This window comes from Ipomoea nil, unplaced genomic scaffold (assembly GCF_001879475.1).
Source record: "Ipomoea nil cultivar Tokyo-kokei standard unplaced genomic scaffold, Asagao_1.1 scaffold1619, whole genome shotgun sequence".
Lineage (NCBI taxonomy): Eukaryota > Viridiplantae > Streptophyta > Magnoliopsida > Solanales > Convolvulaceae > Ipomoea > Ipomoea nil.
The window spans coordinates 870,076-885,472 of record NW_017618047.1 but is presented as its reverse complement, the minus strand read 5'-3'; the positions used below and the strand labels follow the sequence as shown (position 1 = coordinate 885,472).

General features: G+C 40.2%; 1 protein-coding gene and 1 long non-coding RNA gene across 3 annotated transcripts; one reads left to right on the top strand and one right to left on the bottom strand.

The window, feature by feature from the left end:
- Positions 1 to 287: 287 nt before the first annotated feature.
- On the bottom strand, positions 288 to 10,491 carry LOC109191291. 2 transcript variants are annotated; one of them, XM_019341887.1, is made up of 27 exons: positions 10,213 to 10,491; positions 9,881 to 10,067; positions 9,628 to 9,752; positions 7,957 to 8,079; positions 7,639 to 7,782; positions 6,801 to 7,474; positions 6,014 to 6,135; positions 5,834 to 5,925; positions 5,523 to 5,757; positions 5,263 to 5,326; positions 4,952 to 5,100; positions 4,793 to 4,863; positions 4,510 to 4,683; positions 4,332 to 4,403; positions 4,076 to 4,177; positions 3,886 to 3,975; positions 3,542 to 3,617; positions 3,357 to 3,453; positions 3,193 to 3,262; positions 2,915 to 3,094; positions 2,491 to 2,613; positions 2,299 to 2,382; positions 1,998 to 2,182; positions 1,756 to 1,894; positions 1,581 to 1,640; positions 955 to 1,059; positions 288 to 622 (listed from the first exon to the last, which is right to left on the bottom strand). In XM_019341887.1, the coding sequence occupies exons 1-27, from the start codon at positions 10,297 to 10,299 to the stop codon at positions 509 to 511; spliced, it is 3,744 nt and encodes a 1,247-aa protein (XP_019197432.1). In that variant the 5' UTR covers positions 10,300 to 10,491; the 3' UTR covers positions 288 to 508. The 2 variants fall into 2 exon arrangements, with proteins under 2 accessions (XP_019197432.1, XP_019197433.1); XM_019341888.1 differs by having other exon boundaries at positions 5,523 to 5,748.
- LOC109191300 lies at positions 3,626 to 14,243 on the top strand. Its single transcript, XR_002055902.1, has 3 exons — positions 3,626 to 3,806; positions 9,050 to 9,052; positions 14,233 to 14,243. It is a non-coding gene; the product is annotated as an uncharacterized LOC109191300 (long non-coding RNA).
- The last annotated feature ends 1,154 nt before the right edge of the window (positions 14,244 to 15,397 follow it).

Here is a 15,397-nt window from a genome sequence, read left to right as displayed (position 1 = left end):
CTTAATTGGATATATTCTAAGACTAATTCAACCAAATCTCGATCAGATCCTTAGAGAAACTAAGAAATTTATTTTCCTGGTGTAAAGAGCATCAATTCTGCAGCCATGAAAGCCCCACAAATGAAATGTGCAAGATATCATATACGACTTATGTAGCAGTTTCATAGCCACATACACAAAATAATAACATTTACAATACATTTTTTAAAGTTTAAATTTGTTAAGAATACTAAATAATGACATAAAACATCAATTACTCTCATCAGTAATAATTTAATGATACAATATAAGAAAATAAATTAAATTTGACAAGTCAAAACCACCTATAAATTATTAAAATTAAATTGAAATATGATACACGCCTGGTTGAAGAAAGAAATTCTTAATCTAAAGGGACCTGAAACTGGAATTTCCATGCATTAAGGCCCCATTCCCACCATGAAGAAGATTTTGACTACCTAAACATCTCTCTACAATAAGCTATACACTTGAGAAAGAAATCCCCTCTCTACATGAAGTAGCTGAGAGCTTTCGTCTTCCTGGATCCACCTTCTCCGTATAGATCATTCCACTGCAGGAGCTCGTTCATGTTTGTCGACTCCGATGACACGCTCGCACATACCTGCATTTCGGGAGGAATGAGCAAAAACTTATTTGTTACGATAGTAAAGAGAGGATTTCTAAATATGTTGTCGTATACTGTCTTATAGAGAAGAGAATACAAAGCCTATAAATAGGTGTTAGAAGACTACGAATAGAAAACAAGTTATCATATGCCTCCCTACATGAATCCCTAAGACTGCCTAATCTATAAAGACTCCAAATATTATATCTATATGCATTGCAAAGAATCTCAGTTTGGGGGGGGGGGGGGGGGGGGGGGGTACTTATGCATTGCGAAGAATCTTGGTTTTGTGGGTCCCGAAGCTCAAGACTAGGTTGCGAATAACATACCTGTTCGTGTGCGTATTTTAAATCTTCCATGCTGAGAGCGCGGATGTCAGAACTGCTAAGGAGTGTAGGCAGTGGTCTGTTTTCTGCCACTGCCAACACCTTCTCCTGGAGAAAGGTGTAAAGGTAAATCATAAATGCAGTGTTCCATTAGATAAAACTATGGTGGTATGCAGCAAGATGCAAGAAACTCGGGCCAATTGATAAGATATCGAATATATAGAAGTGTCGCACCACTAGTAAATGCTTAAATACATCCCTGTTTGGAAAATGGCTATTAGCTGATTGTGCTAATTAGAGGGTATAACATTAGTTGTTGGAGAAAAGTGTTTGGTAAATTAGCTGTTAGCTGGTAGCTGTTTGATATAATTCCTTTTCTGAAAAAGCTAATTGAAAAAGTTGCTTGGAGTAGCTTTTTGAATTTTAGCATTTTGGAGTTTCAAAAAGTTAATTAACCAAACACTTATATTGATATTTTAACTAAATCAAACAATTAATAGTGGTCAAATAAGCCAAAATTGGCCTATAGGCCAATTTTTTACCAAACAGTGCCATTATGCAATTATTGGCCCTGGCATTGTTATATTGGGAAGCATAAAAATTGTTGGAAGTTTTTGAGTAAAACTAACCGCTTGCTCTTTTTTCAGAATTTCCCTTATAGGGCGGTGCGCTGCAGTAATACACAAATTCTGCAGAAGAAAAGTGTCGGATGTACATTTAGAAAACGCCAGAAGGATAAGGTATGAAGCATTTAAACGAGGGACTGAAATTCACAAAAGTGAAAGAAATAAGTTGTGGCCAAACCTTTAAATCGCTTCCCGAGTATCCTTCAGTCATGTTAGCAATTGCTTCTAGATCAACATTAGGTGCTAATTCTTCCTTGCCCAATATCACGCTTAAAATCTTTTCCCTATTCGGAGCTTCTGGCAAGTTAACCATCAGCCTGCATAAAAAAAAAGGACGGAGTAAGTTGTATTCTACTCTATCCATCATATTAAACCAAAGGAAAAGAATAATAAAATAAAATAAAATTTACGCATATTGACCTTCGAGGAAGCCTCCTAATAACTGCCTCATCAAGGTCAAAAGGTCTATTTGTTGCAGCAAGTACAATCACTCGTTCGTTATCCTTTGTACGCAAACCATCCCAATTTACCATGAATTCATTCTTCATTTTGCGCATAGCTTCATGCTCCCCGGGATTTTCCCGCCTCCCTAACATGCTGTCCACCTGAAGAAAAGAAAGGAAAAGCAGTGATGATTCAATGAAAGATAAATTTGAAAAGAAGTACGTATACGAGAATTACAAAATTGACCATTTCAAAAGGATAGTGCAATGATACCAACCTCGTCAACAAAAACAACACTAGGAGCGATTTTACTAGCTAAAGTGAAAACTGCTTTGACGTATTTCTCGCCTTCACCAAACCACTGTAAGCAAGGTTGGAAGAAAAAAAAAAAAAAAAAAAACAGTAATGTTATTTAGATGGAATGGCACAGTATTTTATGTCAACCGGTAAACCCGAATTTAAGAGATACCTTTGAGGTAATGCTAGACATTGATATGTTAATAAAGTTTGCACCAGCATCTGTTGCAACTGCTTTTGCAAGCATTGTTTTACCGGTACCGGGAGGTCCAAAAAGCAATATCCCTTTGCAAGGCTGCAAGAGTAAATTATAGAGATGTAAATGTCGAGTTGATATTCTATTCCAATCATTATTGCGTGGACCATATTTTGTATGTTATAAAATAATGTACTTTTAGTATATTAATAATGTACATTGTATTCAGGAAAAGTACATTATTTGAGTACTGAAAGTACATTATTTTGTATAATGTACGTTCAATACACAAATAATGTACATTTAGTATATTAAAAATGTATTTTTTGTTATGGTCCACACAATAATTTGTCTATTCTATCTATCCCAAAAGGAGAAACAAAGATGTAGAATCAATTACCTTGGTCAGCTGTCCTTTACAAAACAGTTCGGGTCTTTGGAGAGGTAGCATCACCAACTCTTTCAAAGTATCCTTCACGTTTTCTAGGGCCCCAATGTCTTCAAAAGTAACTCCAATATCACTGGGCGGAATAACATCAGCAAGTAGGCGTTTCTCGAATTCATTCTCAGTAACCACATCCTGAAGGTTTTTTCAGTTATGTTGAGCATAAAAAATATACAGGCAGCAGAAATCTTTTTAAAAAATCAACAGTTGAGAATCAAAGAAGCAATCGTCACCTTGAGAGATTTTTTTAAATTCTTAGTGTCATTTTGAACTCCCTGCAAAATGCTGAGCCCATATCTAATGCTGAAATAAGCCGAAAAAGTTTCAGTATTCTTAGTCTCATCTGCCAATTCCAACTTAAGCTTAATGACACTGAAGGGAAAGGATAGACATTAACCTTTCACTGGAGATCACCAGTTTGGTCTCTTTGGCAGAAGATTCTGAAGAATGCATAAAGTGATGACTCAATGCCCAGCCGATAATTCTTTCCACACCTATCAATTAGCAAGAAAAGTATCACTGAAAATCATGTTGAGGTAAATCTATAGGATCTCAGAATTTCACTTCAGAGGAACTACTTACTCTCAGTTGTTAGTGCTTGATCTTTTATGTGTAATGTGTCAAGGTCAGAACAATCAAGCCCAACACGGTTCAGAACCTAAAATTTTATACAGTTAAAATAAGCACAAAGAGTAAGTAAATACATTTTATTGGGTAAACATGAGCTACAATAAGCCAATTTTCACACAACTTTATCAGTAATAAAGAATTTAAACCAATTGCCAGAAGCCCAGAATGTCCTAAATAATCATCTTTTAAATACTTTTACAATGCAATACTCCAAAAGGTCACAAATTGAATTGCTAAAATAAATCAAGATAGTATGGATATGGAATTTGGGCAGAACTGTAGAACTGTAGACTTACATTGCGAAAGTTAGCACGATTTGATTGTGATTTCATAGTCTCAATGTCCCGATCCAACTGTTGCTTCCAGTCCACCAGTAGCTTCTCATCCTTCCACAGCAAAAAAAAAAAAAAAAAAAAAAAAAAAATGATTCCCTAAAGAAAATGAAAGTCAAAACCTCACAAGAGCAGACATGAAATAGAAACTTACCTGAGGGAGCTGAATGGTCACTTTGTTTGGGAATAGACGAGAGAGCTGTTTCACAGTCTTGGGTGTCTCTTTGCTTCTTTCATGCAATCTCCCAAAACTATCCTGCAATACATAGGAAAATACAATTCCAGAAACATCAATTATGAGATCAACAAAAATTACTAAACAAGTTCAAGGATTAGATGTAATTACAATAATGCCTATAATAATTATTTTAGCACAAGCCACTGTATCCCCATTAAAGACAAAAACATACCGGGAAAGCAAGATCAAGTAGTGCTGTCTGGTTGCTTCCAAGCTTAGTAAACAGTAGGCCACCAGGATGAGACTGGAAAATATATATTAATATTATATTTGCATCGATTCTGTTAGACATGCAAAGTGAAGTTTGCCAGAAAGTAAAGCAAATACAAATATATAATAACACCCAGTACCTTCTCTTTTCTGCTGTCTGTTTGGGTATGGGAAGCTATCACAACAACATTCTCCGGGAAACTTTCAAATTTAACCTTCAAGGATGCACATGTCTCGGGATTTCCCACCATAGACTTTTCTATGTCTTTAACAAACACAACTAGTGGACCGTTTTTTATTTCATTGGCGGCAACCTGTAAGCAGCACAGTGTCAAAAACTTTATAAGATATATCTTCAAACAATCGGAGAACTTTCAAGATACTAATCTGCTATGATGAATAGCTAATAAAACTGGCACATACCTCCAAAAGTTCATTAATGGCAAATTTGTCAATATCATCCATACTGGAGCTATCTAGGCGAAGCATGTCCGCTTTAGGAAAACAAAAAGACTTTGTTAATAATACCAAAGAACAGAGTAACATACTAAAGCAGCAAAATGCATTAACGCATAGATATACCAGCACAAAAGAAGCCATGATCCTCCTCACAAAGACCACCGAGATCATTGCCTTCTGGAATTGATCGATCAAATCTAACTCCTATCTTCGATGAACCATTTTCCTCAAATGCAAGAACCACTTTGCCTTTGTAACCGTACATTGGACCCCTACATCCACACAGGCAGGAGCAACAATTTATATATGTTTGTTAATATACTAAGCTTGCAAATTTATGTTTGTTTATATATAAATTTATATGAAAATGAAGTTAGAATTTATCTGAGTACGAGATTTGTTGATAAATTCTAACTTCATTTTCAAGCAGTTACCTTATGGGAGATTGCATGGGAGAGAATGCTGACGGTAAGGGGCCAACATACTTCACTCTATCACCTGCCAAGATTATATGCGTTGATGAGAACACGAAAATCATGCTTCAATCAATTTTCCCTAGTTTAACAGTTAATTATACCCATCACAGAGGCTATTATCTGCATTTGGAAAGTCAGACTATGATTTCATGGGGAGGGGCCGGGGGGGAGAGCTTCATATTTCATGACTAAAGTCACTAAACTAAAATGCAAGGTACCTTTCTTGAATGTGTAGTTCTTTGATGAGGCAGTAGAAGCCTCCTGCTTAGGCTGAACATGAGAGCTTATTGTAGAACCACCAGTTATATCAGCCTCGACACTTGAAGCTGGCTTCTTATTTAGGTGTTGTAATGCAGCTGCCTGTGCAGCCCGTTTAGCAACATAACGAGCCCAATCAAGCTTCGAGCTTTCTTTGCCAGGATCAACTTCTTTTGCTAATGACCCCTGGTATAGCTTTTCAAAATGTGAGCTAAAGCAATCCAATAAACACAGAATCTTAAGAAAACAAGACAAATAGAAGAAATCTTACACCAGGCAATAGAAGAGAATCGACAATTAGAAGCCTCGCATCAAAATATTTAGTGAGTGCCTTGATCAATGTCTCTTGATATATTTCGGAGCCTGAAAGCCATTGATGAAATGAGATGGCTAATGGTGGATCACACTGGTAGAGATTGAAGGGAATAAAATAGGGGAAAAGAAGCACAACCTGCTGGGCCCGATAACAAAATCCTTGGGCATAATGTGGGAAGATCAGAGGCATACTTTGAAAACTTGTTGCACTTCAAATGTACATAAGTTGAAGCAATCAGGACATTCTTTGTTGTTTCACTGTTAATAATAACAGATTTTAAATAATGGATTAAGAAACCAGAAACTGTGGCAATGTATCAAACACAGAATACAAAGCTTTAACATATGAACAGAGAAAAATAAAGCAAATTTGACGAGATGAAGAAAAGACTTGATAACAAAGGGTGAAAGACAAATAAAATTTCCACATGCAAAACAGGAACAAACAACATTAAGAAAATTGCAGTACACTATGAAGACTATAATTATGCATAAACATGTTCATATATGTAGATTATTTATTTTAGATACAACTAGGATAATATATGTGATCACTTCAAATGTACAATCAAATTTAATGGATTCATCTGGCATATTGTTGCCTTGATGATAAAATTTTCTTAAACCTGTCTTAAATGTGTGGATGATTATCTTGTGTGTACATATTTATTTAGATTTGGACTTCATCATGATTAAAGAAAACGGACAACACATGGAAACCAAAATTTTAATAGTGGCACTGGTCAAATTCAAGATAAGAGGGCCAGAGTGGACAAGGACTCATTGCTCTCAGTCAGCATTTAGAATCACATAATGAAGAGAGACATTGGGATCTAAAAACTAGCCATCTGACCTATGGGGCAGCCAAAATATAAAATATTTCTACAAATAGAATGAAGACTGCATGGAAATAATATTTTCACCTCAGGTAATATGGGAAATTTTCGAATGAGACCTCAATATTCTTGGAATCAAGCACTGCTTGTTGCAACCCATCTTTAAATGATTGACGCCTAGCAGAAATCAAAACTGGAGGATCAAAATCCTTGGATTCTCTCATTCCTCTTTGCTCCTCCAGAATTTTAGTTAAGCTATTGCGTAAATCAAACTCAGGAAGAGATGACCCAGCAAACATTTGTAAGAGTGGCCTCAAATCCCCAGATGCCCCAGTTGCCTTTCCAATTTCTGTATCAACACAATCTAGTGCACCATTATCAAGATTCATGTTGTCATTAGCATAATCAGGGGTTGTAGTGCCTGTCTTGTCAACAAGAGATACATCATTATGATCAGAAGCATCCTTCATATCAGCAACTGCATCATCTTTATCTAGCACTCCACTAGCAGCTGGTAGTATTGACATTTCTGCTGCTTGTTTTACATCTTTGTTGTTATGGACTGATGGAGGAAGAAGCGATAACTCTTTCTTAAGATTTGATAATGAGGCTAAGGTAGATGCAACTGCTACAGTAGATGGGTCCCCTGATCTTGCCTCAAAATGAACTCCTTTGATTGGCCCACTATGGGCTTCTAAAATGCTCACTGGATGTGGTATGGTTGTAGCAGAGATGTTTTCATTGCCAAGTTTTTGGAAAATCTAAAAATATGTTAAGAAATTCATGTTCCGTTCACTTGTCAAAGAAAAGGGGGGAAATTTGGTTGTTCACTGAACAGATAAATAATCTCTCATTACACCAGACAAGCAAATTAAAATTCAATAATCATCAAGGTCATGATAATGTTACCATTAATAAAGGATACATAAGCATGCCTGCCAGACGAGCCAAACACCACCTCGTCACCTCCATTCAATGGCACAATAGAATTCTTTTGGCAGATCTTGCCATTTACTTGCACAGAACCTTTTTTCCCATTTATCTCTAGTAAAGTGCTGGATATACCTTTCTGGTTACAGTGCAAAGAAAAACGAATAAGCACAATCTTGAGGCGGTAGTTTGGGAAATCATAAAAGTCAGTCAAATCACAATGAAAATACAAAATAATTGACAAGGACAAGAATTTATTTATAAAAATGAAATAATATAATAATAATAACGAAAAAAGGTTACTGGTATACACCTGTGACTCATTGTGCTTCAGATTACATAAAGATTTACTAACAGATGCATCTCCTATGCACAAGTCACATTGGCGGCCTTGACCGACCGTAAAAGTAGGGTGAAACATGTTAACATGAGGAATCTGGAAAAGAAATATAATCAAATTAAAGCACATGAATATCAATGCAAAAGCCAGAACCATTTAATCAGGCAATGGAAATAAGAAAAAGGTGGTCATGGGATCTTCAAGTTTATTTAACAACAAAAAATCACGCGATCTTCAAGTTTATTTAACAACAAAAAAATTAAGTCCACAAAAGCGCTTGCAGGAGTAATGAGCCCAATTCCAGCAACAGGAAAAGGGCTCAATTCAGCCAATTTAACATGAATTTTTCTTTAAGAAAGCAAGACTCCATCTACGCATTAATTCAGAAAGCAGAAGACTGGGCTCTATTACACTAAGGCAGTGACACTTTTTCATAAGTCAAATGGCATCTCATAAGGCAAACATTAGATATAGTTTGTCTGGCCCACATGGTCAATCCTTTATCTGGAATTTTCAATTGAATATCTTTAAGCAGTAGGAGCTCCAAAGAGGAAGGGTGAAGTAGCACTGGACCACGTAAAAATAGGAGCCGAAACACATGAGAAGCTCCCATATTCAACATGATCAGTGCCTCTAAATAACAACATTAGAGTCTCTAGTGCTGGTTGAACAAACCACAATACAGTAAGCTAAACCCCACATAACTCTAACTCTACCCAACAATTGCACAACAGATAAGCATTCTCAAATAAGATTGCCGACTATAAAGAGCCCAAATCAAAAGAAAATCTTCAAAGCCCCTCTCTTCTTGGTCTCAACTGTTGGTAAGGTTCACTCCCCAATGAAATAATATTTTTCACACTCCACATAAATACAGGCCAAAGGGTGGCTTGATAAACAAAGTCAATATAATTTCAAGCTAGATGAACTATTTAGAGTATTATGCATGAACAAAACAGACAACTACTGTCACAACTGGGATTAAAATAGTTTACACTAGGAAGTTATAATGCACTGTGTAACGCGCAGGGCACTTTGCTACACAGTTGTACATAGCATCCCATAGTTGGTAGGATATTCTAGAAGCATATACATAGCACTAAGGGTAATAGAGATATATAGAATATTCTAGAAACTTATGAATTCTCTTAGTTGTGTAGAGACATTTGGAGGATTCTAGAGAATAAATCGTAGCCATATGATTAAACAGATCTCCACCATCCATTGAGGAGGTGGAATAGGTTTAAATACAAGGGGGTCTCATTTGTAAAGAATCAAGAAACTCCCACCATTTACTTAGCATTGGAGGGAAAAAATAGCTATGACAAGTCTCATTTGTAAATAATCAAGCACCTCCCACCGTTCACTTAACAGAGTAAACATCATTGCGGAGACAAATCACCACTCAGCATAAAACTTCCAGATATAATATGCCCCATCTTCTATATCCCTCACACCCAAATCACTCATCATTAGTCATTTCCTTATTATCAAGTTCCAACAATCTGACGTCCTGGTGGGCTCTCACTCTGACTGGTTTTTTTGGACGAATTTTGCAAATAATTTTTAAAAATCAGCTTTTTAATTTCTTATTTAAGTAGTTGATATAAGGTTAAGCAAAAGTTAATCTGAAAAGAAACTTACTTGAGAACGCTGAGAAAGAAGTTTTCCCCATGCAGCTCCAATATTAGATTTCAGTTGTCGCTTCCTTCCCCGAACTAATGCAGACGTATTTGACTTCACCTTGTCCACATCACTTACAGAATCACCTACAGCCACCACCCATGAAGAATTAAAAAACAAACAAATTCAGCAAAAAAATTCTAACTTTCATAAATCACGCATATCCCCGTAAAAGGATCGCCACATAGAATCATCAGCAAAACCAAAGGCTCACCTCCAACTGAAACCTCAGGCAATTTCTCAGGCTCGACAGCACCTCCCGATTTGAGAACACTAGCTTCAGCCAGATCAGCCGATCTAACCTCTTGCTCGGCCGATTCGGGACCTGATTCATTCAGAACATCCGGTGTTTTCTCCCCAAGCGTGTCATTAGTTGATGACAATGACAACGCCTCTGCCGCCTACCAAACCAATCAAACCAATCAGTCACACCAAAATTCAGAGAATTCAAAAAAAAATCTCTCCAGGGCATATCTGCATGTACACATACACACATACAATCTCTGACTAAATTCAATATCCAAAAACAAAAAGTCTAATCCAAACCTTAGGTCGTTTCCCGTTTGGCAGAGGTGAAGAGGGAGAAGAAAGCGGACGTTTGGAGGAAGAGGAGCTTCGCCTTGTCTCCACCATGTTCTTCTGATCTTACTCTTCGATCGATCCAGGAACTTGTTGCAGAGAATCAGACGACAGAGAGTTATACCGATCCCAAATGGATTTAGGAATGAAATTTAAGCAAAATTACAGAGAAAACTAAAATAAAATAAACTATTGGGAAGGTGAATGATTGCGGGGAATTAGTTATCGAGCTCCGCCTCTTGCTGAAATACTGAGATTTTTTCCCTTTTTACTGCCAAAAATACTGTATTTAAAGTATATATTATATAAAAGGTAATTAGAATCCAAATGAAATAACATAACGGCTAAGACGTTATCATTGAGCTAATAGGATTACAACGTGCCACATCAGCTCTTGTAACATTTAATTAATGATGATGCAACTCATTTAATTAATTAACTAATTAAAACTTCGACTTTAGTTAGATTTTATTTCCTCAAATTTTATATTAAATTCAAATTTTTAGTATAATTTATCATTTAATCTTATAAAAACATCGTCCGATTTAACAATATAGACACACTACTTTTGAAGTTTAATTATATTCTTTTAAAATTGATCTCGAAAACATGCGATGTCACGGGAGATATTTTATTCTAAAATTGTAAATAGTTATGTTCCTAAAATAATTTAAGGTATTTTATAAATATTTTGATAAAATAAAATAAATACATATAATTGGGACATATCAATTAGAAGCTACTATATAATATTTTTTTTTGATCAAGAAGAGGGTGAAAAACCCGAGGAGAAACTAGTGGGTGCTTCCATGAGTGTGCCCAGGACTGCTTCCACGTTGAACTCTAACGCCTACTTTATCTTCCCAGAGCAACGGCCTGAGCTGTGTAGGCGGGAACTCAAAGATTGTTGTACCCAGCGAGTGAGTGAGGGTGGAGGCCGCAAGCTCATCTGCGACTCTGTTTTGTTCCCGAATAACATGGTTGAAATGCACTTCCTCAAATTTGTTTCTCTCCTGCTCGCATACCAACAGGATATTGCTTCCTCTGCCCGAACTCTGGGCAACCGAATTCAGGGCCCGTATTGTTCTGATGGAGTCGCTCTCAACAACTAGTTTCTGGACCCTGTGATTCGCCGCTAAATGCAGCCCTTGGAGCACCGCCCAAGCTTCGGCTTCCTCCGCAGAGCATGACCCGATGTGGTGGGAGAAGCCTCGAATCCACAGCCCCTGGCAATCCCGTATGACTCCTCCGCAACCTGCCCGCATAGAATCTCCCTTGCAACAGCCATCCACGTTCAACTTGAGCCACCCTACGCCCGGCTTTATCCACTTAGCGACTTCATCTCTCGAAGCTGTCGAGTTGGTCGTGGGCGCCCATCTGTTACGGAACGCAGCCTTCACCTCTTTACATTGGTCGCGAACCCAGTGGCAACGATGAGTGATGCTTGTGTCCGTTCCTTCAAACACCCGGGCGTTGCGCCACCTCCAGCACCACCCAACGTAATTCCAAACGCTTCCCGCCAACCCTCCGGGAAACCCATTCGTGTTCCAGCCCGTAAGTTCGCAGCGAACCATCACTTCCAGTCCATCGCTTTGAGGCGTCGCACAGTCACCGCGGGGAGCTGCGACTCCCACAGCCCTGCCACCACCGGACAATCTCGGAACAGGTGCAGCAGCGTCTCCGAGGTACCTGCACATAAAGAACACGAGTCATCTAACGTAAAATGTCTCCTTGCTCTCTCTACGTTCATCATCACTTTCCCATGCTTAACCAGCCAAAGGAACACCGTCATTTTGTTGGGAATCTGAGTTTTCCAAATGATCTTCCAATCTTGATCAATACCCCCGTTCTCCTCCTCCTCCATATCCTCATATGCAGACTTGACCGAGAACTTGCCTCGTGCATCCTTATTCCACCCCCATGTGTCCTCTTCAGCGCTCTCGTCTAGCACGATAAACGCATTTATCTTCGCTTTCCACACTGTTGGCAACGCAGCATCAAGCATCTCCCATTTCCATCCGCGCCCATGCTCCCAATATTCGGCCACTGTCGCGTAGAGCTCCGGTAAAGGCAGTGGCGCAGTAATATGGTCGTAGAGCCGGTGGTCGGTTGCCCAGCTATCCATCCAAAACTGGGTATGTCTGCCATTGCGCACCACCCTAGTTAGGCCTCGCTCCAGTGTAGGCGCCGCATTAACGATTCCTCTCCACACATTTGACATCCAGCTTCCCGTTGCCGCACCGCTCATCCCCCTATGTGCGGAATACTTGTGCGTCAACGCTTGTACCCAAACGCTTCTTGGTTCGGTTTTCATACGCCATCCCAGCTTCACCATAAACGCTACGTTGACAGCACGAAGGTTACGAATCCCCAGTCCTCCATTACGCTTAGCTCGTGTCACCGTGTCCCACTTGACCAAACTCATTGCCCTGTTATCACCATTTCCCCCCAGATGAAGCGCCGGGTGATCTTCTCGAGCTTACCGCAAATCCCTGTCGGCATCCACACCGTTTGCATGGTGTACATAGGCATTGCACTGAGAACAGCTTTGGCCATCGTGACTCGCCCAGCCAAAGTGAGGGTTTTTTACTTCCACCCTTCTAATTTGGCTGCAACTCTCTCGATCAGTCCATTGTACAACCCGTGCGTTACCCGCCCGTGTATCGCTGGTACTCCGAGGTAGCGGCCAAGGTCTGGGCTTTTTGTCATATGCAGCGCATTGGATATTTCCTGCGCCAAAATCTCATTAGTGTTGCTCGAAAAATAGACTGACGACTTAGCAAAACTGACTTTTTGCCCCGACGCCTCACAAAACATATCCAGGCAGCGCATAATGACATTGACTTGATCTATAGTTGCTTCGGAGAATAGCACCATGTCGTTTGCGAAACACAAATGAGATAGGACCGGCCCCGAGGGCGCCAAACAGATCCTTTTCCACGCTCCGCTGTTCACCGTAGCGGATATAAACTGACAGAGGCGCTCAATGCAAAGTACAAACAGAGCTGGAGACATCGCGTCCCCTTGGCGTACTCCCCTCCCAAGTTTGAACTGCTCCGTGCGATTTCCATTCCATACAATGGACATAGTGGGAGTGCTGACACATTCCATGATCGCCCGCACCCATCCCGCTTCAAACCCTGCATCAACAAGGGTATCTTTAATAAAATCCCAATTTAAACGGTCATAAGCCTTTTCCAAGTCAATTTTGATGGCCATTAGGCCTGTTTTCCCTTTCTTCAGGCGCATGGAGTGCAGCACTTCTTGAAACAAAATCACGTTATCCGTGATTTGTCTTCCCGGGACGAACGAGCTCTGGAACGGCCCAACCAAACCTGGCAAAACAAATTTAAGGCGGTTAGTGATGGTCTTGGTTATCACTTTGTACAACACATTACATAGACTAATGGGCCGGAACTGCTTGATGGTTTCTGGCAGCTGAACCTTGGGAATAAGCACAATAAGAGTAGCATTCACTTTCTCTGGAATTTTGCCCGTTTCAAGGACCGAAGCTACCAACTCAAACACTTCGTCGCCCACTACGTCCCACATCCTTTGGTAAAAGGCCGCATGGAGGCCATCTGGGCCTGGCGCCTTTAGTGGGCTCATGTCGATAACAACTGTTTTAACTTCACCTTTGTCTACCTTTCTATTGAACAACTGCCAGTCCTCAGCGTTAAGAGTAGGAAACAGGCCCCGTCCCATGGCCCCCACGTTTGCACCTTGATCCCCTCTGAAGAGGTTCATGTAGAAGTCCTGGACATGACGTTGGAGGGCATCTTCTTCAAACATCCAGTTGCCGGAGTCATCTTTTAATCCCCGGATTCGATTCTGCGCTTTGCGTATCACGGTGGCTGCATGATAAAATTTAGTATTCCTATCGCCGGATACGATCCATTCCTCCCGTGACCGTTGGAACCACATTAGTTCCTCTTGGTATAGCACTTCCTCCAAGGCACTTTTTAATTTACCCTCGAGCTTCAACAGGCCTCTGTGAAACGAAGTCGCCAACGCCCGCTGGATCCCTGCTATTCGGGCTAAAAGGATTCTTTTCCTAGTCGTGATGCTCCCGAGCACCTCCTTGTTCCAGGTTGTAAGATGTGCCTGTACATTATTGATATTACCCTGCACTGTCGCACCTGGGATCCAGGCCCGTTTAACTACCTCGCCAAAACCTGGATCAGTTAACCAGGCCGCTTGGAGCTTAAACTGGGTGTTGCCCCCACCTCTTCTTCTTGCTGTGGTATGTATCAAGAGGAGCGAATGACCCGAAGAGACCCGTGGTAGATGTTGCACGAAAGTTTCGGGGAATCTTTGTCACCAGTCCACATTGCACAAGGCCCGGTCCAATCTTGCCCCTTTGGAAATGGCAGCATCGGATCCACGGGCCCAAGTTAGGCGAGGCCCACTAAACCCTAAGTCAATCAGGCCTTCTCCACTTATCCAATCCACAAAGTCCGAACTTCTTTGATTAGAGTAAGCATTGTAATTTAACGTTTCTTCCTGGCAGGTGACGGCATTGAAATCCCTTGCCACGAGCCATGGCCCACTAATCATCCTCTTGCTGGCCTGGAGTTCATCCCACAACCGCTTTCTTAGTTGATGTACCGGGCTACCATACACAATAGCGAACGCCCATGGTTCCTCTCCTCCTTCCCGTACCTGCACAAGGACAAATTGCGGGTGAGTAAAGAGTACCTCAATATGAAGGGGATGGTTCCAAAAAACCCATATGCCACCACTAAACCCCACGACTTCCACCCTAACCCAATCTTTGTAACCAAATTTTGAACAGATATTATTATCATATGTCCCAGAGACTCTCGGCTCCACCAACCCAATGATGCTTGGTTTGTGGGTCTTGATTAAATGCTTGAGGACGCGGTGGAAATCCCTACCACCTGCACCCTGGCAATTCCATATAAGACTTAACATTAAAAACAACAAAACAGAGATGTAACAGACACAAACAACGCAAACCAAACCACATAGTGCGACTAGTCAGTGTCGACGCCAGCGGCGTCGGTTCCGTCACCCCCTCCTGGTTCGCCGTCCACTTCCATGACAGTGTTTCCATCTTCATCTATGCCATCGAGATCGTCGCTGTGATGTTCTCCTGGGCATATAGCCGACTATATAATTTTATCATCTT

Coding starts and splice junctions, on each gene's coding strand:
- LOC109191291 (XM_019341887.1), bottom strand. CDS start 10,299: ATGGTGGAGACAAGGCGAAGCTCCTCTTCCTCCAAACGTCCGCTTTCT. Junction 10,068..10,212: donor CAAACGGGAAACGACCTAAG/GTTTGGATTAGA, acceptor TTGGTTTGGTAG/GCGGCAGAGGCGTTGTCATT. Junction 3,095..3,192: donor ATTTAAAAAAATCTCTCAAG/GTGACGATTGCT, acceptor AAAAACCTTCAG/GATGTGGTTACTGAGAATGA.